Source organism: Lampetra planeri, chromosome 3, assembly GCF_965212315.1.
Source record: "Lampetra planeri chromosome 3, kcLamPlan1.2.h2, whole genome shotgun sequence".
Classification (NCBI taxonomy): Eukaryota; Metazoa; Chordata; class Hyperoartia; order Petromyzontiformes; family Petromyzontidae; genus Lampetra; species Lampetra planeri.
In genome coordinates this window covers 544,285-569,237 of record NC_136109.1, presented here as the reverse complement: position 1 = coordinate 569,237, position 24,953 = coordinate 544,285, and the positions used below count along the sequence as shown (strand labels likewise).

The 24,953-nt window shown below is 57.1% G+C and overlaps 5 protein-coding genes across 5 annotated transcripts; all 5 read left to right on the top strand.

Annotated features, from left to right (window-relative positions):
- The first annotated feature begins 13,782 nt into the window (after nt 1-13,782).
- On the top strand, nt 13,783-14,195 carry LOC144717350 (histone H4). The gene has a single exon (XM_078592824.1). It carries the CDS (start codon nt 13,832-13,834, stop codon nt 14,141-14,143), a length of 312 nt encoding a protein of 103 aa, XP_078448950.1. The 5' UTR covers nt 13,783-13,831; the 3' UTR covers nt 14,144-14,195.
- A 782-nt stretch (nt 14,196-14,977) lies between these two features.
- Nucleotides 14,978-15,467, top strand: LOC144735703 (histone H2B type 3-B). The gene has a single exon (XM_078618191.1). It carries the CDS (start codon nt 15,022-15,024, stop codon nt 15,421-15,423), a length of 402 nt encoding a protein of 133 aa, XP_078474317.1. The 5' UTR covers nt 14,978-15,021; the 3' UTR covers nt 15,424-15,467.
- Nucleotides 15,468-15,529: 62 nt separating this feature from the next.
- On the top strand, nt 15,530-16,727 carry LOC144735696 (histone H3). The gene has a single exon (XM_078618178.1). The coding sequence runs from the start codon at nt 16,264-16,266 to the stop codon at nt 16,672-16,674; it is 411 nt and encodes a 136-aa protein (XP_078474304.1). The 5' UTR covers nt 15,530-16,263; the 3' UTR covers nt 16,675-16,727.
- Nucleotides 16,728-17,530: 803 nt separating this feature from the next.
- On the top strand, nt 17,531-18,115 carry LOC144717349 (histone H2A-like). The gene has a single exon (XM_078592823.1). It carries the CDS (start codon nt 17,565-17,567, stop codon nt 17,943-17,945), a length of 381 nt encoding a protein of 126 aa, XP_078448949.1. The 5' UTR covers nt 17,531-17,564; the 3' UTR covers nt 17,946-18,115.
- Nucleotides 18,116-20,811: 2,696 nt separating this feature from the next.
- On the top strand, nt 20,812-21,415 carry LOC144734424 (histone H1.5-like). The gene has a single exon (XM_078616609.1). It carries the CDS (start codon nt 20,891-20,893, stop codon nt 21,413-21,415), a length of 525 nt encoding a protein of 174 aa, XP_078472735.1. The 5' UTR covers nt 20,812-20,890.
- Nucleotides 21,416-24,953: the final 3,538 nt, after the last annotated feature.

The following is a 24,953-nucleotide window of genomic DNA, read 5'->3' as shown; positions in this document are numbered from 1 at the left end:
ATCGGTGTGCACGCCTGCCTCGCTGACGCGATGCCCGAGGTACCCCACCTCGCGTTGTGCGATGTAACACTTACGTGGCTTGAGCTTGAGATGAGCCGCTCGCAGTCGCTGGAACACCTCTCGAAGCCTGGACCAATGCTCAGACAAAGATCTACTGAACACTATCACATCGTCCAAGTAAATCAGGCACTGTTCCCATTGCAAGCCCCGCATCACCAACTCCATCAGCCGCTGGAACGTCGCAGGCGCATTGGTGAGTCCGAACGGGAGTACTCGAAACTCGAATAGTCCCATCGGGGTGGTGAATGCGGTTTTCGGCCGATCCTCCTCCGCCATCTCCACCTGCCAGTACCCGGACGCGAGATCGAGGGTGGAAAAATATCGCGCTCCGGCGAGGCTGTCGAAGGTGTCGTCGATGCGGGGTATGGGGAAGGCATCGCCGAGCGTGACTGCATTTAGTTTACGGTAATCGACGCAGAACCGAGTTGACCCATCCTTTTTCGTTACTAGTACCACTGGGGCTGACCAGGGGCTCGCCGAGGGCTGAATTATGTTATCGCGAAGCATGTCCCCAACTGCCTCTTTGATTTGGGCGCGTTCGGGTGCGCCCACTCGGTACGCAGGGAGTTTGATGGGTCGGGCTGCACCGGTGTCAATTTGGTGCTTAACAAGTTCGGTCCGACCCACGTCCGAGTCGTGTTCACTGAATACGTCGGCATACTCCCGCAGTAACTCGCGCAGCCGATCGGCCTCTCCCTTAGGTAAATCCGCCCATGGTACATGTAACGCGTCGAGCAGGGGAACGACCTCGGCTTGGGGAGTCGGGCCGACTCGCCATGCCAGGTCCTGGTCACCCTCAGGACGCCCGGGGTCCTCAGCCCAGAGTGCGAACACCGAGTCGTCAGAGTGGCGTGCGTGCAGGGGGTGTACGGTGGCTATCGGGGTGCGCCGCCGCAGTATCGCTGGGGTACTGTGGGGGTTAAACATCCGCATAAACAATCGGTCCCCATCTGCGTTTACCAACGTGGCGGATCCCACTATCCCATATCGTTTTGCCAACTCCGGGTGAGGAGTTAGCATTACCTCTCCTGATGGTCGGAGCGCGGGGTCGGTGGGGGATGTTGCCACCGGCACCAGCATCTCGGTGAGCGGGCCGATGGTGACTGCCGTCGCCAGGATAGCGGCCACAGGTGCGAAGCGGGGGCGCGTTGGTTCTCGTCCCAGGAACGGTATCCGCTCGCCGTTGCTCTCCATGGTGGCGCATCGCTGGCGGGGTTGCACGTTGAGTCCCAGCCGTTCTAAGAGGTCGGTACCTGCGATACACTCGTGACACAACGCACTCGACACGTAGAACTCCTGGGTGCACACCTGACTGCCTATGCGGACCTCTAGGGTGGCTCTCCCCAGCAGCCCCATTCCGGCTCCGCTCGCCGTGTGCAGCGCGCGGTCCGGTGCCTGCAGGTGACGCACGTCGACCCCGATTGCGCTGCAGTGCGCTGCGCTCACGAGCGAGGCCACTGCCCCCGTGTCCAGCAGAATTCGGGTACGCACTCCGTTTACCTCCCCTTCCACCAGCGACGTGGCCCCCGTGATCCCCGCCACCAGCTCCCGTAGCCAGTCGCCAGGAGTCACCGTTTCCGTGGGCGTTGTTGTTGGAACCTGTGTGGAGATCACTCGCTCGCCATTATTACCGTCTTTTTGCATCGGGACCGCTTCGAATGCACCCCCAGATGGTCCACTCTCTAGGGGGCGTTGGGGTTTAACCCCGGCGCGTTTCTAGCGCGGGCGATCTGCGGACAGTCTCTCACGAGATGCCCTCGCCGGTCACACAGGTAACACGCACGGGGGGCCGTCCCGTAGGAGCCCCCCCGTCCGTTCCCTATCCCCCCTCCGGCACGCCGCTGCCCCGACTCTGCATCCAGTCGAGCCACTCTCCCAGTTAATCCTCCTACCTCGGCCTGGACCGTCTCTACCATTGTCTCCAGCGCAGTCATGTGTGCCCGTACTTGGGTTACCTTGTTGTCTACTTGGGTTACCCTGTCACCTACCTGGGTTACCCTGTCACCTACCTGGGTTACCTGGCCGGAGACATCCTTTATACCCGTTTGTATACCGGCAACCCATCCCGGGGTTGTCTCGCGGGACACTGGAGGCTCTCTTTCCCGGCCCCTTACCGTCCTCGCGAGCTCCTGTTCCTCCTCCTCGTCTTCCGAGAGCAGGCTCGCAATGGCGCGCTCTCGTCCCAGCCCCCGGAGCTGCGCGCGTTCGCTGTGAATTCTTTCACACTTACGTGCGCGCTCGACAAGGGCGTTAAAGGGAAGACGTGGGCAGCTCATGTCTGGCTGCCACCACGCCGTGCGAGACAGGTACCGCTGGATTTTCTCGGCGGCCAGTTCCTCAATAACATTAGTTGCGTACCCCGGGCGTGCGATCTTTGTTAACTCGCGCACATCCTCGGCGTAATAACGTAGATCTTCGCCAGGTTGGCGACGGCGCGCCTCTAAGGCCGATTTTGCTTCCTCCTCGTCACGCGTGCCAAAACGCTGATCGAGTCGGCGCATCAGCTCCTCTAGCTGTGTCTGTGCGCTCGCGGGTAACGCTTCTACAAAATTGGCTGCCCGCCCATCAAGATTCATATTAAGTTGACGTACTGCCTGCGCGTCCGTCCATCCATTAATTTCCTTGGCCCCTAAGAGATTGCGGGCGAATGCCTTCCACGAAGGGGCCCCCCGGCCGGTAAATATCAGTCTTATTTTAGCGTGAGGTAACGCGGGGGTCCGTACCGCTTCCGACACCAATTTGTGGGGGTCGCTAGCCCCCGAGATCCCTCCCTCGATAATACTAACGGCCGGACTAACATCATCAATCGCCCCCCCGCTGCTAAGCGAACCGCCGCTAGGCTCCTCACCCAGGGTGTGGGAGCCGTCACCCGAGGATTCCCCTCCACCGCGGGTCCGCGTAGCAGGCATGGTTAACCACGTACGCGCACACCCACACACAGCTCTGCACGGCACTCACCCAACACTGACCACTCACGTTAGGATCGCGCACCTGTGGTACACACGTCGTGAACGTGCGCGCACACACATACAGCTCCACACGCGATACCCACTCTTGCGCCGCTCTGTGCCGCGCTGGCCGCTCACGTTACGATCGCGCACCTGGGGTATGCCGATTACGCACGCCGAGAGCTTACGCAAGTAACGAGCACACGCAAGCGGGGCACACGCCGACACAACGACTCAAGCCGCCGCCGCCGTGCGCGCGAGACAAACCGTACAACAATGCGCAGCCGATTACGCGCTCGAGCCGCGGGGTCGGGGGTCAGGGGTCCACCACCGCGCCGCACTTTACGCAAGTAACGAGCACACGCAAGCGGGGCACACGCCGACACGACGACTCGTCCTCTCCCCCACTCGCGCGTGCACGTCAACACAAATATCGTACAAGGACGATTCTCCTCTCACACGGCTGCGTAGTCACGCCAACACACAAAAGTGCTCTCCCCGGGCGTTAACGCACACACCTCCGTACCCGCACAATCGTACAGAGACCACGGCCTTTATGCATACAACGACCACACACTCGCGAATGCAGTGCACGCTAATACCACGTTCCAAAAACACCCAACAACACGGTTTTGTTACTACGCTCGAGATTTTATTAGCCCTTGCTAACCAACCGAGCCACCCGTGTGTGTGTGCGGGCCAGCAAGGCGCTTCTAACCCACACTCTGGTGCCGTGTAGCCCTATTCTATGCTGCGCTCTCTGCTAAACCGCTTTCCTACTCGTCCTTACCCCGAACTAACCCTCTCCTACGGATCCTACTCTCCGCTCTGAGGTGTTGTAAGGCGCGCAACACGATACCGTCTGTAGTCCTTTGTGACCTTGCGGCGCTCAGATCGTCCTGCAGACAATCTAGCGGCTCGCCCGATGACTCCTTCGTCGCTGACCCCGTGTCCAAACTCCAGAAGAAGAGACTTCCCTACTGCCCCTGCGTTTTCTTTTAAACTATTCACATCAAAGGCTAGGCGCCCCCGTCCCGACCGCCTTGGTCTCTCGACCAATCCTGAGCCTAGGATTTCCCGCTCTTTTGCGATCCCGCCGGCCTTTGAACTTTCGACCAATCAGTCGTCCCGGGTCCTGATCCCAGCTATCTGCCTTGCTGACCCGTGTTTGTGTTTGTATGCGTTTCTAACTGCGGGGCTCTCTGAGCTCGCCGTGGTCGTGCGATCTCAAATCCGCCCACGGCGCCGCAGTGTTACTTGGCCTGGGAAGCGTCCTGTCCAATTCCCTGGCCCTGAGAAACCGTGGGGTAACCCCCCTAGGGGGCCCTCGGGTGAAAACTCAGGGTAGGTGACCCGACCACGAGGCCCTACGTGGGTGCGGGTGCGTGTTTATGTGGGGGGGGTGATGGGGGGCAGTGCGGCGGTGGAAGCCGGGCGGCTCCCTGGCTCGGCCGAGCGGCCCCGTCGCTGTGGCACCACAGTATTATGTTGCTGTTGAATGCGTGCCATATTCTGTAAGTCAAACCCATTCACGGCGTGGCGTTGGTTGCTCGCCTTGACTCGGCCCTGATCAAGGAGCTCGACGCTTGGTGCAGTTCAATCGTGAGGATTTGTGTAGATTGGATAAGTTTCGTACATTCGCCAAATTAACTGTATAACATTTTACCCACTCGATGTGTTTTAAGCATTGATGTGATGGGAGTAATCGAGCCCGAAAGCAGTAATCATAAACACAGGCGGGGCGGGTGGCAGCTCCCTCACTCGAACTGGGTGCAGAGTAATGTCAGCGACGTTGTGGTGCCACAGCGACGGGGCCGCTCGGCCGAGCCAGGGAGCCGCCCGGCTTCCACCGCCGCACTGCCCCCCATCACCCCCCCCACATAAACACGCACCCGCACCCACGTAGGGCCTCGTGGTCGGGTCACCTACCCTGAGTTTTCACCCGAGGGCCCCCTAGGGGGGTTACCCCACGGTTTCTCAGGGCCAGGGAATTGGACAGGACCCTTCCCAGGCCAAGTAACACTGCGGCGCCGTGGGCGGATTTGAGATCGCACGACCACGGCGAGCTCAGAGAGCCCCGCAGTTAGAAACGCATACAAACACAAACACGGGTCAGCAAGGCAGATAGCTGGGATCAGGACCCGGGACGACTGATTGGTCGAAAGTTCAAAGGCCGGCGGGATCGCAAAAGAGCGGGAAATCCTAGGCTCAGGATTGGTCGAGAGACCAAGGCGGTCGGGACGGGGGCTCCTAGCCTTTGATGTGAATAGTTTAAAAGAAAACGCAGGGGCAGTAGGGAACTCTCTTCTTCTGGAGTTTGGACACGGGGTCAGCGACGAAGGAGTCATCGGGCGAGCCGCTAGATTGTCTGCAGGACGATCTGAGCGCCGCAAGGTCACCAAGGACTACAGACGGTATCGTGTTGCGCGCCTTACAACACCTCAGAGCGGAGGGTAGGATCCGTAGGAGAGGGTTAGTTCGGGGTAAGGACGAGTAGGAAAGCGGTTTAGCAGAGAGCGCAGCATAGAATAGGGCTACACGGCACCAGAGTGTGGGTTAGAAGCGCCTTGCTGTCCCGCACACACACACGGGTGGCTCGGTTGGTTAGCAAGGGCTAATAAAATCTCGAGCGTAGTAACAAAACCGTGTTGTTGGGTGTTTTTGGAACGTGGTATTAGCGTGCACTGCATTCGCGAGTGTGTGGTCGTTGTACGCATAAAGGCCGTGGTCTCTGTACGATTGTGCGGGTACGGAGGTGTGTGCGTTAACGCCCGGGGAGAGCACTTTTGGTGTGTTGGCGTGACTACGCAGCCGTGTGAGAGGAGAATCGTCCTTGTACGATATTTGTGTTGACGTGCACGCGCGAGTGGGGGAGGGGACGAGTCGTCGTGTCGGCGTGTGCCCCGCTTGCGTGCGCTCGTTACTTGCGTAAGCTCTCGGCGTGCGTAATCGGCGTGCCCAAGGTGCGCGATCGTAACGTGGGCGGCCAGCGCGGCGCAGAGCGGCGCAGGAGTGGGTATCGCGTGTGGAGCTGTATGCGTGTGTGCGCGCACGTTCACGACGTGTGTAACACAGGTGCGCGATCCTAACGTGAGTGGTCAGGGTTGGGTGAGTGCCGTGCAGAGCTGTGTGTGGGTGTGCGCGTGCGTGGTTATCCATGCCTGCTACGCGGACCCGCGGTGGAGGGGAATCCTCGGGTGACGGCTCCCACACCCTGGGTGAGGAGCCTAGCGGCGGTTCTCTTAGCAGCGGGGGGGGCGATTGATGATGTTAGTCCGGCCGTTAGTATTATCGAGGGAGGGATCTCGGGGGCTAGCGACCCCCACAAATTGGTGTCGGAAGCGGTACGGACCCCCGCGTTACCTCACGCTAAAATAAGACTGATATTTACCGGCCGGGGGGCCCCTTCGTGGAAGGCATTCGCCCGCAATCTCTTAGGGGCCAAGGAAATTAATGGATGGACGGACGCGCAGGCAGTACGTCAACTTAATATGAATCTTGATGGGCGGGCTGCCGATTTTGTAGAAGCGTTACCCGCGAGCGCACAGACACAGCTAGAGGAGCTGATGCGCCGACTCGATCAGCGTTTTGGCACGCGTGACGAGGAGGAAGCAAAATCGGCCTTAGAGGCGCGCCGTCGCCAACCTGGCGAAGATCTCCGTGATTACGCCGAGGATGTGCGCGAGTTAACAAAGATCGCACGCCCGGGGTACGCAACTGAGGTTATTGAAGAACTGGCTGCCGAGAAAATCCAGCGGTACCTGTCTCGCACGGCGTGGTGGCAGCCAGACATGAGCTGCCCACGTCTTCCCTTTAACACCCTTGTCGAGCGCGCACGTAAGTGTGAAAGAATTCACAGCGAACGCGCGCAGCTCCGGGGGCTGGGACGAGAGCGCGCCATTGCGAGCCTGCTCTCGGAAGACGAGGAGGAGGAACAGGAGCTCGCGAGGACGGTAAGGGGCCGGGAAAGAGAACCTCCAGTGTCCCGCGAGACAACCCCGGGATGGGTTGCCGGTATACAAACGGGTATAAAGGATGTCTCCGGCCAGGTAACCCAGGTACGCGAGGAAACGAACAAAAATATGACCCAATTGCAATCCTCCGTTGAGACCATCCGATCTGAAATGGGGGACCTACGCGCCACGGTGGGAGGGTTATCTGGGAGGGTAGCCCGACTAGAGGCGGAGGGTGGACAGCGGCGTAATGGGGGGGGAGGGAGTGGGCGGGGGGCCCACTACGGAGCCGCCCCCCCTCCCCGGGCATGTTATATGTGCGATCGCCGAGGGCATCTAGTGAGAGACTGTCCTGAAATCACCCGAGCTAGGCAGGCGCGGGGGTTAAACTCCAACGCCTCCTAGTGAGCGGACCAACTAGGGGTGCAATCGACGCGGTCCCGATACAAATAGACGGTAATGGTAATAATGGCGAGCGAGTGATCTCCACACAGGTTCCAACAACAACGCCCACGGAAACGGTGACTCCTGGCGACTGGCTACGGGAGCTGGTGGCGGGGATCACGGGGGCCACGTCGCTGGTGGAAGGGGAGGTACACGGAGTGCGTACCCGAATTCTGCTGGACACGGGGGCGGTGGCCTCGCTCGTGAGCGCAGCGCACTGCAGCGCGATCAGGGTCGACGTGCGTCACCTGCAGGCACCGGACCGCGCGCTGCACACGGCGAGCGGAGCCGGAATGGGGCTGCTGGGGAGAGCCACCCTAGAGGTCCGCATAGGAAACCAGGTGTGCACACAGGAATTCTACGTTTCGAGTGTGTTGTGCCACGAGTGCATTGCAGGAACGGACCTCCTGGAAAAGTTGGGACTTAACGTACAGCCCCGGCAACGATGCGCTACGGTGGAGGGCAGCGGGGAGCGGATTCCGTTCCTAGGACAGGAGCCGAATCGCCCACGCTTCACACCCGTGGCCGCTACGCTGGTGTCGGCCGTCACCATCGGGCCTCTCGCCGAGATGCTGGTGCCAGTGGCAACCCTCTCCACCGACCCAACCCACCGACCATCGGGCGAGGTAATGCTGACTCCTCACCCGGAGTTGGCATCGCGATACGGGGTGGTAGGGTCAGCCACACTGGTAAACGCAGATGGGGGCCGGCTGTTTATACGTGTGTTTAACCCACACAGTACCCCGGCAATGATACGACGACGCACCCCGGTAGCCACCGTACACCCCCTGCACGCTCGCCACTCGAACGACTCGGTGTTCGCACTCTGGGCGGAGGACCCTGGCCGCCCCGAGGACAGCCAGGATCTGGCCTGGCGGGTCGGCCCGACCCCCCGAGCCGAGATTGTTCCCCTGCAGGATGCGTTACATGTGCCTTGGGCAGCCTTACCTAAGGGGGAGGCCGATCAGCTGCGCGGGTTATTGCGGGAGTACGCCGACGTGTTCAGTGAGCACAATTCGGACGTGGGCCGGACCGACCTGGTCAAGCACCAAATTGACACAGGTGCAGCCCGACCCATCAAACTCCCCGCATACCGAGTGGGCGCGCCTGAACGGACCCAGATCAAAGAGGCAGTCACGGATATGCTACGCGATAACATAATCCAGCCCTCCGCGTGCCCTTGGTCTGCCCCGGTGGTACTGGTAACGAAAAAGGACGGATCGACTCGGTTCTGCGTTGATTACCGAAAATTGAACGCAGTCACCCTCGGCGACGCTTTTCCCATCCCACGCATCGACGACACCTTCGACAGTCTCGCAGGAGCGCGGTATTTTTCCACCCTCGATCTGGCGTCCGGTTACTGGCAGGTGGAGATGACGGAGGAGGATCGGCCAAAAACAGCATTCACCACCCCGATGGGCCTGTTTGAGTTTCGAGTGTTGCCGTTCGGACTCACTAACGCGCCCGCGACGTTCCAGCGGTTGATGGAGTTGGTGATGCGGGGCTTGCAGTGGGAACAGTGCCTGATTTACCTGGACGACGTAATAGTGTTCAGTAGGTCGCTGTCCGAACACTGGTCCAGGCTGCGGGAAGTATTCCAGCGACTGCGAGCAGCCCATCTCAAGCTCAAGCCACGTAAGTGTTACATTGCGCAACGCGAGGTGGGGTACCTCGGACACCGAGTCAGCGAGGCAGGGGTGAGCACCGATCCCGAGAAGGTGCGTGCCGTAGTGGATTGGCCGCGGCCGAGGAACCTGACGGAGATCAGGTCATTCTTGGGACTCGCCACTTATTACCGTCGATTTGTAAAGGGATTCAGTGAGATTGCACGCCCCCTCACCCAACTCACCTCCCCTAAGAACCCCTATCAGTGGTCGGAGGCCTGCCAGACGGCTTTCACCACACTCAAAGACCACCTCACCCACACCCCCACCTTGGCTTTCCCAGATTTCACCACCGATTTTATTTTGGACACTGACGCCTGCAGCAGTGGGCTGGGCGCGGTGCTGTCGCAAGTGCAGGGTGGGACGGAGCGGGTCATCGCATACGCCAGTCGGACCCTGAGCGGGGCCGAACTGAACTATTGTGTAACCCGTCAGGAACTGTATGCTGTAATTTTCGCGTGTAAACAGTTCCGACCGTACTTGTACGGCAGGAAATGTCGTGTGCGCACCGATCATTATGCACTGCAGTTCCTCCTTACATTCAAGGAACCGCGGGGGCAGATGGCTCGATGGCTGGCGCAGCTGCAGGAGTACAACCTGCAGATCGAGTACCGAGCGGGGCGAACACACGCGAACGCGGACGCCTTGTCAAGACGGCCCGCGGTGCGCGCTGAGACGAGGGAGGGAGACGCCTGCCCGTGCTTCACGGGGGGACGCTGCCGCCAGGCAGCAGAACCCAAGGAGCGCGCGGAAACTAAACTCCCCCCCCCGAGAGAGAGTGCAGTGTGCGCCGCAGGAACCCCTGCAGAAGGAGCCCGGGGACAGACGGATCATCCCACCCCAACCGGGCGGATCCAAGAGGATGTCGGCTGCGCCTTCCCGGGCTTGGACGACGAGCAGCTGCGACAAACCCAGCAGCGGGATCCGGATCTGGCGGCGGTGGAGGCGGCACTGCGAGAGAGGAAGGATGCACTACCAGGGCCCTGGAGCGGTTTGTATGCCCGGTTGTGTGTAGAAAACGGGGTGGTGAGGGAACTGGCCGACGCTGGGCAGCCGGGGTGCATCTGCGTTCCCGCCCATGTGCGGCCCCAACTACTACGACTGGTACACGACCACCCGCTCGGGGGCCATGATGGGGAACGGCGCACCCGGGAGACTCTGCGTCGCCAGTATCTCTGGCCTAAATTAGCGCAAGATGTGGCCGCCTGGGTGCAGGGCTGCCGGGCCTGTCAGCAGTGTGGGCAAAAGCCGGCGAGGTACCAGGTACCCCTGAGGCCGTTCCGAGTCAGTCGGACGAATCAGTTGGTCGGAATCGACCTGCAGGGGCCCTTTCCACGATCCCACCGGGGCAACCGATATATTCTTGTAGCGGTGGAGTACTTCACCCGCTACCCTGTGGCGGTGGCTATCCCGGATAAAACAGCCCTCGTAGTGGCCCGGGCCTTCGTGGAAAACTACGTACTTAAGTGCGGGATCCCCGAACGAGTCATTACCGACCAGGGTAGTGAATTCGAGGCCGAACTATTCCAGGCGCTGTGCCGAGAGTTCGGGATCCAGAAGGACCGAACCACGGCATATCACCCCCAGGCGAACGGGATGGTAGAGAGGATGAACCAGACTCTGGCCGGGAAGCTTAAACGCATGGCAGCCGCGAATCAACAGGACTGGGACGAACACCTCCCCTATGCCCTGTTCGCCTACACCACCGCCGTTCACACATCTACAGGACAGACCCCGTTCCTAATGATGTTTGGTCGCGAGTCTCGCCTGCCCGCAGATCTGCTGTTCGGTGTCCCTCCGCCGCAACGGGAGGAAGGGAGCCACCCCATGGAGCACTTGCTGGAGACCCTGCGAGAGGCCAGGGGCCGAGCCTACCCGCACGGAGAGGCCGCGCACCAGCGGCAAGAGCAGGGCGCCCGACCCCGTATGGAGCCCCCCTTCTACACTGCGGGCTCCGAGGTGTGGCTGTACACTCCCCGCGTCGGTGCCGGACAGGTGGGGAAGCTGACCACCTACTGGCGAGGACCCTGGATTGTGAGACGGCAGATCTCACCATGGACGGTGCTGATTCAGGGAGGAGAGAGGGGCCGGGAGATGGTGGTCAACATCCGCCGACTGAAGCCGTGGCGAGCAGCCCCCGAGGGGGGGAGCCCCGCCGTCCAAGTACCCCGAAACCCCGGGGTCCCCCCACCCCCCGTGCCCGGGGGCCTCGCGCAGTATATGGGCCCCACGGAGCCCCGGGCTCCGAGGGGCCCCGGGCGGGGCCGGGGGCGACGAGGACGGCGACCCTTAAACCCCACCGCCTCTGAGTTTGTCCCCCAGCCCGCAGGTGCCGGAGACCGAGGGGAGCCGTTGGAATGGAGGAGGAGACCACCGCCGGAGCCCCAGGAGACGGAGCCGCCACCCCCGAGGCCAGCCACAAGGGCCGGGCGAATCCCGCGGACCCCGCGGCGATACCTCGTGGGGGCAACCCAGGCGAGGTGCTCCAGTCAACCCGGGACGGGGACTGGCACCCCGGGGGGCTATGTGGTGCCACAGCGACGGGGCCGCTCGGCCGAGCCAGGGAGCCGCCCGGCTTCCACCGCCGCACTGCCCCCCATCACCCCCCCCACATAAACACGCACCCGCACCCACGTAGGGCCTCGTGGTCGGGTCACCTACCCTGAGTTTTCACCCGAGGGCCCCCTAGGGGGGTTACCCCACGGTTTCTCAGGGCCAGGGAATTGGACAGGACCCTTCCCAGGCCAAGTAACACTGCGGCGCCGTGGGCGGATTTGAGATCGCACGACCACGGCGAGCTCAGAGAGCCCCGCAGTTAGAAACGCATACAAACACAAACACGGGTCAGCAAGGCAGATAGCTGGGATCAGGACCCGGGACGACTGATTGGTCGAAAGTTCAAAGGCCGGCGGGATCGCAAAAGAGCGGGAAATCCTAGGCTCAGGATTGGTCGAGAGACCAAGGCGGTCGGGACGGGGGCTCCTAGCCTTTGATGTGAATAGTTTAAAAGAAAACGCAGGGGCAGTAGGGAACTCTCTTCTTCTGGAGTTTGGACACGGGGTCAGCGACGAAGGAGTCATCGGGCGAGCCGCTAGATTGTCTGCAGGACGATCTGAGCGCCGCAAGGTCACCAAGGACTACGGACGGTATCGTGTTGCGCGCCTTACAACACCTCAGAGCGGAGGGTAGGATCCGTAGGAGAGGGTTAGTTCGGGGTAAGGACGAGTAGGAAAGCGGTTTAGCAGAGAGCGCAGCATAGAATAGGGCTACACGGCACCAGAGTGTGGGTTAGAAGCGCCTTGCTGTCCCGCACACACACACGGGTGGCTCGGTTGGTTAGCAAGGGCTAATAAAATCTCGAGCGTAGTAACAAAACCGTGTTGTTGGGTGTTTTTGGAACGTGGTATTAGCGTGCACTGCATTCGCGAGTGTGTGGTCGTTGTACGCATAAAGGCCGTGGTCTCTGTACGATTGTGCGGGTACGGAGGTGTGTGCGTTAACGCCCGGGGAGAGCACTTTTGGTGTGTTGGCGTGACTACGCAGCCGTGTGAGAGGAGAATCGTCCTTGTACGATATTTGTGTTGACGTGCACGCGCGAGTGGGGGAGGGGACGAGTCGTCGTGTCGGCGTGTGCCCCGCTTGCGTGCGCTCGTTACTTGCGTAAGCTCTCGGCGTGCGTAATCGGCGTGCCCAAGGTGCGCGATCGTAACGTGGGCGGCCAGCGCGGCGCAGAGCGGCGCAGGAGTGGGTATCGCGTGTGGAGCTGTATGCGTGTGTGCGCGCACGTTCACGACGTGTGTAACACAGGTGCGCGATCCTAACGTGAGTGGTCAGGGTTGGGTGAGTGCCGTGCAGAGCTGTGTGTGGGTGTGCGCGTGCGTGGTTATCCATGCCTGCTACGCGGACCCGCGGTGGAGGGGAATCCTCGGGTGACGGCTCCCACACCCTGGGTGAGGAGCCTAGCGGCGGTTCGCTTAGCAGCGGGGGGGCGATTGATGATGTTAGTCCGGCCGTTAGTATTATCGAGGGAGGGATCTCGGGGGCTAGCGACCCCCACAACGTCAGCATTCTCGCTGGCGATTCTAATCTAAATCCAGATTCAAATCGATGCATTCTTGACGAACCTCCAATTTTGATTATGTGTTGCACCTCTTCATTCCGTCATCATGTTACTGGTGCCAAATATGGAATTTAGTCTAAAAATGTATTGATTCCAGACAGCTTTACTCAATTTGCCTTCATTCGCTCGTTCTCGCCTTTTCACTTTGTTTTTGTTTTGTAAACATTGCGGTGCACCATCTAAACTTCTCTATTAAAATAAATGTCTTTCTTACTTTGGGAGAACTAGTTGGTGACGTTCACTCAACTATTGTGTTGGAAGCCGTTTAGCTTCATACGATTATAAAGTTAGTTCATCTTGTTCACTTGAAAACAAGACCTTACACCGATTATTCACTCCACGTGCAATCTTGCAACAGATTGCGTTCCTCTCGCGTTCGCTGCGGGTGTGCCAATATCATTACAGAGTGCTTCGAAGAAGGGTCATTGCCCAAAACGTCGCATATTGTACATGTCACGGAAGTGTTTTTGACGACGGTGGAGGGTTTTCTTCGTCACAGAGGTTAAATGTCGAAGGTTTAAGGCGGAGCCATCGCGGAGGGCAGGGGTGGTCGGTGACGTCACCACGCTTCGGATATAAAGGTGGCTGCTGCTGCAAGCTGAGCGCGCATGTCTCTCGCGTGCTTTGTCAGAAGTAGTCGCAATGTCTGGACGCGGTAAAGGCGGTAAGGGGCTCGGCAAGGGAGGCGCAAAACGCCATCGCAAGGTGCTGCGCGACAACATCCAGGGCATCACCAAGCCCGCCATCCGCCGCCTCGCTCGCCGCGGCGGTGTGAAGCGCATCTCGGGCCTCATCTACGAGGAGACCCGCGGCGTCCTGAAGGTCTTCCTTGAGAACGTCATCCGCGACGCCGTCACCTACACGGAGCACGCCAAGCGCAAGACCGTCACCGCCATGGACGTGGTCTACGCCCTCAAGCGCCAGGGCCGCACTCTCTACGGCTTCGGAGGCTGAGCGCCCATCTCTCGCACATTAAGCCAACCCAAAGGCTCTTTTCAGAGCCACCCACCTCTTCGAAACTGCTTGCGCCAGTGTTGCCAAACACTTTCTAAATGGAGCACATGTCCTGGGTTATTGCGCGCCAATTCCTCGTGAGCGTGGTGGACGTTTGCTTGTTGAGTTGGCGAATCTTCATCTGCTTCCACATGAATGAAAGAAATCATGATATTCACGACACGTCACATTTAACAAGGCGTAATTCTTGAACGCATTAATACAGTACCCATTTCTGGTATTTTTGCGTGAATAATTTCCAGCTGCAGCCGATTCCGATATTACGTAGAGCATTTGGCGCCACAATCTTACAGCACACTCGTCCTAATTGACGTAGCGTGCCGGAACGCTAATCTCCACCTGTACAGCACAACAGCGAAGTTATTTTTCTCCACCGAGCGCTTGTATTTATCCAAATTGCGTTCATAAAACGCCCGTGTGCCGTATTAGACGAGTTGTGAAACAATCCTTCGTAAGAAACAAAAAAACCCACACTCTAAACACAATATACTGTATTGGATTTTCTAGTCATCCTTTTTAAAACAAAATCAATGGCCATGGCTGCAATTCACTAATATACATGTTTGGACATTACATTGTGTTATATTCACAAGTCATTTTTGCAGTAAAAACTATATTAAAGTGAACATCGCGTCCGCGTTTCTCATTGGAGGCTGATGGAGAGGGATGGTACTAAAAGAGCCACTCAGCAGCGCCGCGCACTACGATCCTCTGATTTGCATCTCGCCTCCTATAAAAGGAGCTCAACGCGCGATCGACATCCACATTCGCTTCCCGTCTGTTGTGAACTGACCCGAAGCTGCCTACGACGCGTCGACATGCCCGATCCTCCCGCATCAAAGAGCGCTGGGCCGGCTAAGGTTCCTGCTCCCAAGAAGGGCTCCAAGAAGGCTGTGACCAAGGCTACGCGCAAGGATGGCAAGAAGCGACGCCACCGCAGGAAGGAGAGCTACGCCATTTACATCTACAAGGTGATGAAGCAGGTGCACCCCGATACCGGCATCTCGTCCAAGGCAATGAGCATCATGAACTCGTTCGTCAACGACATCTTTGAGCGCATCGCTTCCGAGGCGTCCCGCCTGGCGCACTACAACAAACGCTCCACCATCACCTCTCGGGAGATCCAGACCGCAGTGCGACTGCTGCTCCCCGGCGAGCTGGCCAAGCACGCCGTGTCGGAGGGCACCAAGGCCGTCACCAAGTACACAAGCTCCAAGTGAAGCCTCGACTCCACCATTAATTACAAAGGCTCTTTTCAGAACCACCCACCTCTCCGAACCTGCTATTACCAGTCCTAGCAGGAGTACAAAACGAAACTTCCAACAAAGTCCCGGTTCACGCGGGGACATTGTTCGCTCATTGAAATGGAGAGATCGATCGCATTTTGACCTGTTTCAACGTGAATAAAAGCGATAACAATATTCATGGCACATCATATTCACCAGCAGGCATTTATTGGACTTGTTTGTCCATTGATTTCATCTGCAGCCCATTCAGATATTACATTGGATATTTGGCGCCAAAACCTTGCAATGCAATATATTTAATTCGTGGTTGTATTTTCGGGCAGGAACTAACATTTTGCACGTGTACATATATGTAAAAGTAAGCGCCTAGCATGGATGACTCGTGCAGTATAATTGATGATCATCATCTCAATGCCAAGAGAATAGATATCTATCCCTGTGATCACCTCTTTCCGACATTTTTACGTATTACTGTTTCCAATGAAGTGCAGTTTCTTCACACTTTATTTAGATCATGCAGAGCACTGTAAAGTCGTTTTCGGAAAGGTGTTTGCTTGAGAAAATAACATCCGTTAAAGACATCGACGGCGCTCAAACGGTACTACTGCATCGTGATACGGCATTCTGAAATGATCCAAACTGAACATTTTGTTGATTAAGAAGAGTTGACGACTCGAGATCATTGCACGCTGCCAACCAATCAGCACGCTCCCCGTCTTCGCACGTCACGACTCCGCTGACCAGTGAGCGCGCGCTCTGGGCTACATAAGCCGCCTTCTCCCCGCTTGTGAGAATCTTTGCCCACACCAAGCCATGGCTCGCACCAAGCAGACCGCTCGCAAGTCCACGGGCGGCAAGGCCCCACGCAAGCAACTCGCCACCAAGGCGGCCCGAAAGAGCGCTCCGGCCACGGGCGGCGTCAAGAAGCCTCACCGCTACAGGCCCGGCACCGTCGCTCTGCGCGAGATCCGCCGCTACCAGAAGTCCACCGAGCTGCTCATCCGCAAACTGCCCTTCCAGCGCCTCGTCAGGGAGATCGCGCAGGACTTCAAGACCGACCTGCGCTTCCAGAGCTCCGCTGTCATGGCTCTGCAGGAGGCCAGCGAAGCGTACCTTGTCGCGCTCTTCGAGGACACCAACCTGTGCGCCATCCACGCCAAGCGCGTCACCATCATGCCCAAGGACATTCAGCTCGCCCGCCGCATTCGTGGCGAGCGCGCTTGAACGCCCAGCTCGGCCCTCAAAGCACAACACAAAGGCTATTTTCAGAGCCACCACTTACGCATGAAAAAGCTTCCATGTGTGTCCTTCAAAGTTCGGGTGCCGGAAACCTTCGTTTGCTGGTCACGGCTCTCACGAGTCGTCAGGCGTAAGCGACAATGAAGTTCATTTTATATACCCCGCCGCTCATTTTTCAACATCACACGTTGGTGTTGTATATAAGCGTTGTGAAACCATGTTTACATAATCTACAACAAAAGGGTTATTTTGGTGAAATATATTAACTATTAAACCCAAAGATATTGGTTGATGTTGTTTCAATCCCGAGCTGATAAGAAGTTCACATTTTGCAAACTAAGAGACTTAATTATTCACGCACATATATTTTTAGGCATTGCCCGAACAGGCGGTTAAAGGAATATATATACACCGTATAGGCACGTGGGCGATCAATCACGAGCTCAAGGCTATCACAATGATTTCTTATAACCAATGAGGTCCCTCAAAATGATGATTATAATCAATAATACATTGATATTTGCGGAATCCGCTTATAAGTTTGACTTGCCAGCACGTGCCCATAAATTAACTCAATAATGCTTAAAACTTGAACCTATTAAGTACGTGTATCGCATTGTTTAATTCCTAAGATACGTGTCCGCATAAAAATATATATGGATAAAAATAATTAAAGTCAACATCGAATCCTCGCGTCCCGGCTTTTCATTGGTGGCTCAAGGAGAGGGCGGGACTCGACCGAGAGGAGCCAATCAGCAGCGGCGCGCTCTACGATCCTTGTCTCCGCTATAAAAGACGCTCCGGTGGTGCGTGTTAACGTCACAAATCGTTCGTACTTTGTCTCTATTGCTTTTTTCATCCTAGGTCCCTTAGCAATGTCTGGACGCGGCAAGACCGGTGGCAAATCTCGCGCCAAGGCAAAGTCCCGCTTTTCCCGCGCCGGCTTGCAGTTCCCCGTGGGTCGCGTTCACAGGCTGCTCCGCAAGGGCAATTACGCCCAGCGGGTCGGCGCTGGAGCACCCGTCTACCTGGCCGCCGTGCTCGAGTACCTTTCTGCCGAGATCCTCGAGCTGGCTGGCAATGCCGCCCGCGACAACAAGAAGACGAGGATCATCCCCCGACACCTGCAGCTCGCCGTGCGAAACGACGAGGAGCTCAACAAGCTCATGGGCGGCGTGACTATCGCCCAGGGCGGTGTGCTGCCCAACATCCAGGCCGTGCTGCTGCCCAAGAAGACCTCTCAGGCAAAGAAGTGAACGCGCCGCCGCCTCTACCACCACAACAACGGCTCTTTTCAGAGCCACCCACTTGCTTGCAAAGAGCTCGGACAGTCGTACACAGGGGTTTTGTTATTAATAAGGACACCGTCGTCGAGTTGCCCTCGTGCCAAATTGCTCGCAATTAAACAAATGCTCTGCTCATTCCAGTTACCCTTTATTATGTCTAATTTAGGAACGGTATTTGAGCAGTATTCCAACATTGCATCAATCATGGAACATGGTTTAGAATAAATTGGGATGCCTATTGGAAGAAAGTATCGTGTTTTTTAAAGAATAAAACTCGCTCTTTTTGAGCGGTCAGATTACATATGAAGAGGAGTCGGAGAATGGTTCAAGCACTTTAAGGGATCTGCGAGCCACCCTCACGCACCACGCAAACACGACATCCCCGCTCTCACGACAACACGCACCAATCACACGCGCGGGAAAGAGCTGGACGGGGGTGTCAGGGGTTAAAGGGCAGTGACGTCACCCGGAGCAGGCGTGCTGGACGCGGATGTGTATTGGGAGCGGAGATTGAGGAGTTAAAAGGGGCTGTGGGACGTGTGCCCGGGGTTGGTCTTGGAACGAGTATTGCTGTGCGTTGGTGAAAACAGGACCCTGCGGGGTGGGCTGGTAGGAACGAATAACCAAAGAATATAAACATAATGTATTATTACACTTGTTTAGCCAGGAAAGCCCCACTGAGACTAAAGGTTTTTGTAGGGTCCTGCCAAGTGTTTGCAGTAGGGGGCGATATTGCTACACTGAATCGGACGATACGAAGGGAGAGTGTGAGGCCTAGGTCTAGGCTTTAGGCCTAGCTGTAGGCTTTAGGGCGCCGTGAGTTAATTTTTAATTTACCTGTTTTTATAATTTATGTAAAAGCTTTAAATTTAAATGTTTCTATTTAAAAGCATCAGGGAATGTAACATTGTTAAACATAACTCCCTTGCACACACGCAGGGGAACAATACGAAGGGAGAGTTTGAGGCGTTCGAGGCTTGAGGCCTAGCTGTAGGCTTTAGGCCGCCGAGAGTTAATTTTTAATTTAAATGTTTTTATTATTCATGTAAAAGCTTTAAATTTAAATGTTTATATTTAAAAGCATCAGGGAATGTAACATTGTTAAACATTAACTCCCTTGCACACACGCAGGGGTACGATACGAAGTCAGACTTTGAGGCCCAGTTCTAGGCTTTAGGCCTAGCTGTAGGCTTTAGGGCGCTGTGAGTTTTTTTTATTTAATTTCAAAGTTTTAATTAAAAGCTATCTCAGGGAATTATAAGGGAATGTTACACGTGTTTAGCCAGGAAAACCTCATTAATGTAAATGTTTTAATTAAAAGCTATCTTAGGGAATTATAAGGGAATGTTACACTTGTTTAGCCAGGAAAGTATCACAGAGTCTAAAGGTTTTTGTAGGGTCATGCCAAGTGTTTGCAATAGGGGGCGATGTTGCTACACGGACGGACGGACGGACGGACGATATAATCTATTGTAGGCTGGTCCACTTCGTTGCTACCAGTATAAAGAAGTGCATAAACCATTCTACGACTCCTCTTCACATGCGCGTGGAATGAATGATTCTTGCATTCGTTCTAGATTTGAAGCTTTCGTGACTGCAATGATTCATACTCTTAGGTTTTTTCGGTAAAGTCACGTAGGTAAAACAATAATAATACATAATTTAAATAATATAAATAATAATTAAAATAATAAATCAGGGGGGGGCAGAGGGGGGGGGCCTTATCTGAATGTGGTTGCCGGGGAGTGGCGTGGGGTGTCGGGGCTAAAAGGGAACAAATGAGCACATCAGCTCAGGGTTGTGGCCAGTGTTAGCTGATAGTAAGCATAAAAGTACTGGTAAACGCTGGGGATGTCAACACTCGGTAAAGTATAATATTACCTGTCAAATAAGATGGTACAAATATGTGTAGTTAAATATTTTTACATGGTTAATAACATCTTTCCAATGATTACTCATTCGTGTTACTTAGTGCAGTAAATACGTGTTACTTATTGCAGTAAAAACAACTCATCGCATGAACCATCCTGCGCTCCTAGAATATCAACTCTGTCGGTGCATTAAACGTAAGATTATATATGTTCTTTAAACATTCGACTGCGGAGTCACTTGAGTTGAATTTGAGTGGTGATAATTGTGCACCGTGCCTCGATCTTGTTCAAGGCGCACGACCCTTCTGCAGTGCGTGAGCTACTCACCTCTTGCCACGTAACATGTTAAACTTTCTATTTAATGTCGGTTAATTTTGAGTAATTTTCTTCAGTTTGTTGTCCATCTGAAAATCCATATATTTATTAATTTCAAAGTTCGATTAAAACGTCCAGTTAAAAGTTCGGTGACAAGGGACGGTTGGCATGGCGCGCAGTCCTCACCATAGCGCGAGAGGAGGAATCGCGAGCGCGCGAGGCAAAACTTAAATAGAAAATATTTCGTTGGAATTAAATATGAGTAGTCTGTTGAAGCATCTTGTCTTGCAAAACATTCGAGTGTGTTTTAAATAGTGTTCATCATTAACACTTTTGAAAAACGACAATCATCATATCTCGCCCTGACCGAACAATGTCTCCCAAATGTTGGTTGTTCACTTGTTTTGAATTATAATTTATATCGTGAGCATTGTCGTATATTGCATAAGTAACGTACATTAAAGAAGTGATCTTCGTGATAATGTATCAACTATATGCATGTAAGTATGAACGTTACGGGAGTAATCGAGCCCAAAGGCAGGCGTGATAAACACAGTGAGTATGGTGGCAACTTCCTCACTAGATCTGAGTGCTGGATGATCTCAGCGACGTCCGCATTCAGTACGCCGCTTCTATAATAACCTCGGGCCTGGAGGACGCTCGGTTTGAATCCGTGAGAGCGCTGATTTCGATTTCAAAGAGGCGAGGCGATAAAAGCGACGTTTTGAGATGGCGGAAACTGCTCCTGCTCAACCACCAGCTGCGGCTACTTCAGCGCCTAAAAGCCCCAAGAAGAAGCGCGCCGCTCCAAAGTCCAAGAAGGTCGGCCCCAGCGTGTCCGAGCTCATCCTCAAGGCTCTGGCCAGCAGCAAGGAGAGGAACGGCGTGTCTCTTCCTGCGCTCAAAAAGTCGCTTGCTGCCGGAGGATACGACGTGGAGAAGAACAATGCCCGCGTGAAGTTGGCCATCAAGAAGCTCGTGGCCAAAGACGCCGTGGCGCAAGTGAAGGGCAGCGGTGCATCTGGCTCTTTCAAACTCAACAAGGAAAAGGCTGCCGCAAAGGCGAAGCCCAAGTCGTCAACATCAAAGCCCGCAGCTAAAAAGCCCGCGGCAGCCAAGAAGGTGAAGAAGCCCGCGGCAGCCAAGGAGACCGCGCCCAAGAAGTCTCCCAAGAAAGCAAAGAAGCCCGCGGCTGCCAAGTCGGCCAAGAGCCCCAAAAAGGTGAAGTCGGCTGTTAAGTGTGGGGGTCGCTAGCCCCCGAGATCCCTCCCTCGATAATACTAACGGCCGGACTAACATCATCAATCGCCCCCCCGCTGCTAAGCGAACCGCCGCTAGGCTCCTCACCCATGGTGTGGGAGCCGTCACCCGAGGATTCCCCTCCACCGCGGGTCCGCGTAGCAGGCATGGTTAACCACGTACGCGCACACCCACACACAGCTCTGCACGGCACTCACCCAACACTGACCACTCACGTTAGGATCGCGCACCTGTGTTACACACGTCGTGAACGTGCGCGCACACACATACAGCTCCACACGCGATACCCACTCTTGCGCCGCTCTGCGCCGCGCTGGCCGCTCACGTTACGATTGCGCACCTGGTGTACGCCGATTACGCACGCCGAGAGCTTACGCAAGTAACGAGCACACGCAAGCGGGGCACACGCCGACACAACGACTCAAGCCGCCGCCGCCGTGCGCGCGAGACAAACCGTACAACAATGCGCAGCCGATTACGCGCTTGAGCCGTGGGGTCGGGGGTCAGGGGTCCACCACCGCGCCGCACTTTACGCAAGCGGGGCACACGCCGACACGACGACTCGTCCCCTCCCCCACTCGCGCGTGCACGTCACCACAAATATCGTACAAGGACGATTCTCCTCTCACACGGCTGCGTAGTCACGCCAACACACAAAAGTGCTCTCCCCGGGCGTTAACGCACACACCTCCGTACCCGCACAATCGTACAGAGACCACGGCCTTTATGCATACAACGACCACACACTCGCGAATGCAGTGCACGCTAGTACCACGTTCCAAAAACACCCAACAACACGGTTTTGTTACTACGCTCGAGATTTTATTAGCCCTTGCTAACCAACCGAGCCACCCGTGTGTGTGTGCGGGCCAGCAAGGCGCTTCTAACCCACACTCTGGTGCCGTGTAGCCCTATTCTATGCTGCGCTCTCTGCTAAACCGCTTTCCTACTCGTCCTTACCCCGAACTAACCCTCTCCTACGGATCCTACTCTCCGCTCTGAGGTGTTGTAAGGCAGGCAACACGATACCGTCTGTAGTCCTTGGTGACCTTGCGGCGCTCAGATCGTCCTGCAGACAATCTAGCGGCTCGCCCGATGACTCCTTCGTCGCTGACCCCGTGTCCAAACTCCAGAAGAAGAGACTTCCCTACTGCCCCTGCGTTTTCTTTTAAACTATTCACATCAAAGGCTAGGCGCCCCCGTCCCGACCGCCTTGGTCTCTCGACCAATCCTGAGCCTAGGATTTCCCGCTCTTTTGCGATCCCGCCGGCCTTTGAACTTTCGACCAATCAGTCGTCCCGGGTCCTGATCCCAGCTATCTGCCTTGCTGACCCGTGTTTGTGTTTGTATGCGTTTCTAACTGCGGGGCTCTCTGAGCTCGCCGTGGTCGTGCGATCTCAAATCCGCCCACGGCGCCGCAGTGTTACTTGGCCTGGGAAGGGTCCTGTCCAATTCCCTGGCCCTGAGAAACCGTGGGGTAACCCCCCTAGGGGGCCCTCGGGTGAAAACTCAGGGTAGGTGACCCGACCACGAGGCCCTACGTGGGTGCGTGTTTATGTGGGGGGGGTGATGGGGGGCAGTGCGGCGGTGGAAGCCGGGCGGCTCCCTGGCTCGGCCGAGCGGCCCCGTCGCTGTGGCACCACATAGCCCCCCGGGGTGCCAGTCCCCGTCCCGGGTTGACTGGAGCACCTCGCCTGGGTTGCCCCCACGAGGTATCGCCGCGGGGTCCGCGGGATTCGCCCGGCCCTTGTGGCTGGCCTCGGGGGTGGCGGCTCCGTCTCCTGGGGCTCCGGCGGTGGTCTCCTCCTCCATTCCAACGGCTCCCCTCGGTCTCTGGCACCTGCGGGCTGGGGAACAAACTCAGAGGCGGTGGGGTTTAAGGGTCGCCGTCCTCGTCGCCCCCGGCCCCGCCCGGGGCCCCTCGGAGCCCGGGGCTCCGTGGGGCCCATATACTGCGCGAGGCCCCCGGGCACGGGGGGTGGGGGGACCCCGGGGTTTCGGGGTACTTGGACGGCGGGGCTCCCCCCCTCGGGGGCTGCTCGCCACGGCTTCAGTCGGCGGATGTTGACCACCATCTCCCGGCCCCTCTCTCCTCCCTGAATCAGCACCGTCCATGGTGAGATCTGCCGTCTCACAATCCAGGGTCCTCGCCAGTAGGTGGTCAGCTTCCCCACCTGTCCGGCACCGACGCGGGGAGTGTACAGCCACACCTCGGAGCCCGCAGTGTAGAAGGGGGGCTCCATACGGGGTCGGGCGCCCTGCTCTTGCCGCTGGTGCGCGGCCTCTCCGTGCGGGTAGGCTCGGCCCCTGGCCCCTCGCAGGGTCTCCAGCAAGTGCTCCACGGGGTGGCTCCCTTCCTCCCGTTGCGGTGGAGGGACACCGAACAGCAGATCTGCGGGCAGGCGAGACTCGCGACCAAACATCATTAGGAACGGGGTCTGTCCTGTAGATGTGTGAACGGCGGTGGTGTAGGCGAACAGGGCATAGGGGAGGTGTTCGTCCCAGTCCTGTTGATTCGCGGCCGCCATGCGTTTAAGCTTCCCGGCCAGAGTCTGGTTCATCCTCTCTACCATCCCGTTCGCCTGGGGGTGATATGCCGTGGTTCGGTCCTTCTGGATCCCGAACTCTCGGCACAGCGCCTGGAATAGTTCGGCCTCGAATTCACTACCCTGGTCTGTAATGACTCGTTCGGGGATCCCGCACTTAAGTACGTAGTTTTCCACGAAGGCCCGGGCCACTACGAGGGCTGTTTTATCCGGGATAGCCACCGCCACGGGGTAGCGGGTGAAGTACTCCACCGCTACAAGAATATATCGGTTGCCCCGGTGGGATCGTGGAAAGGGCCCCTGCAGGTCGATTCCGACCAACTGATTCGTCCGACTGACTCGGAACGGCCTCAGGGGTACCTGGTACCTCGCTGGCTTTTGCCCACACTGCTGACAGGCCCGGCAGCCCTGCACCCAGGCGGCCACATCTTGCGCCAATTTAGGCCAGAGATACTGGCGACGCAGAGTCTCCCGGGTGCGCCGTTCCCCATCATGGCCCCCGAGCGGGTGGTCGTGTACCAGTCGTAGTAGTTGGGGTCGCACATGGGCGGGAACGCAGATGCACCTCGGCTGCCCAGCGTCGGCCAGTTCCCTCACCACCCCGTTTTCTACACACAACCGGGCATACAAACCGCTCCAGGGCCCTGGTAGTGCATCCTTCCTCTCTCGCAGTGCCGCCTCCACCGCCGCCAGATCCGGATCCCGCTGCTGGGTTTGTCGCAGCTGCTCGTCGTCCAAGCCCGGGAAGGCGCAGCCGACATCCTCTTGGATCCGCCCGGTTGGGGTGGGATGATCCGTCTGTCCCCGGGCTCCTTCTGCAGGGGTTCCTGCGGCGCACACTGCACTCTCTCTCGGGGGGGGGAGTTTAGTTTCCGCGCGCTCCTTGGGTTCTGCTGTCTGGCGGCAGCGTCCCCCCGTGAAGCACGGGCAGGCGTCTCCCTCCCTCGTCTCAGCGCGCACCGCGGGCCGTCTTGACAAGGCGTCCG

What these genes read in the sequence shown, in the direction of transcription:
- LOC144735703 (XM_078618191.1), top strand. Translation starts at nt 15,022, where the DNA reads ATGCCCGATCCTCCCGCATCAAAGAGCGCTGGGCCGGCTAAGGTTCCT.
- LOC144735696 (XM_078618178.1), top strand. Translation starts at nt 16,264, where the DNA reads ATGGCTCGCACCAAGCAGACCGCTCGCAAGTCCACGGGCGGCAAGGCC.
- LOC144717350 (XM_078592824.1), top strand. Translation starts at nt 13,832, where the DNA reads ATGTCTGGACGCGGTAAAGGCGGTAAGGGGCTCGGCAAGGGAGGCGCA.
- LOC144734424 (XM_078616609.1), top strand. Translation starts at nt 20,891, where the DNA reads ATGGCGGAAACTGCTCCTGCTCAACCACCAGCTGCGGCTACTTCAGCG.
- LOC144717349 (XM_078592823.1), top strand. Translation starts at nt 17,565, where the DNA reads ATGTCTGGACGCGGCAAGACCGGTGGCAAATCTCGCGCCAAGGCAAAG.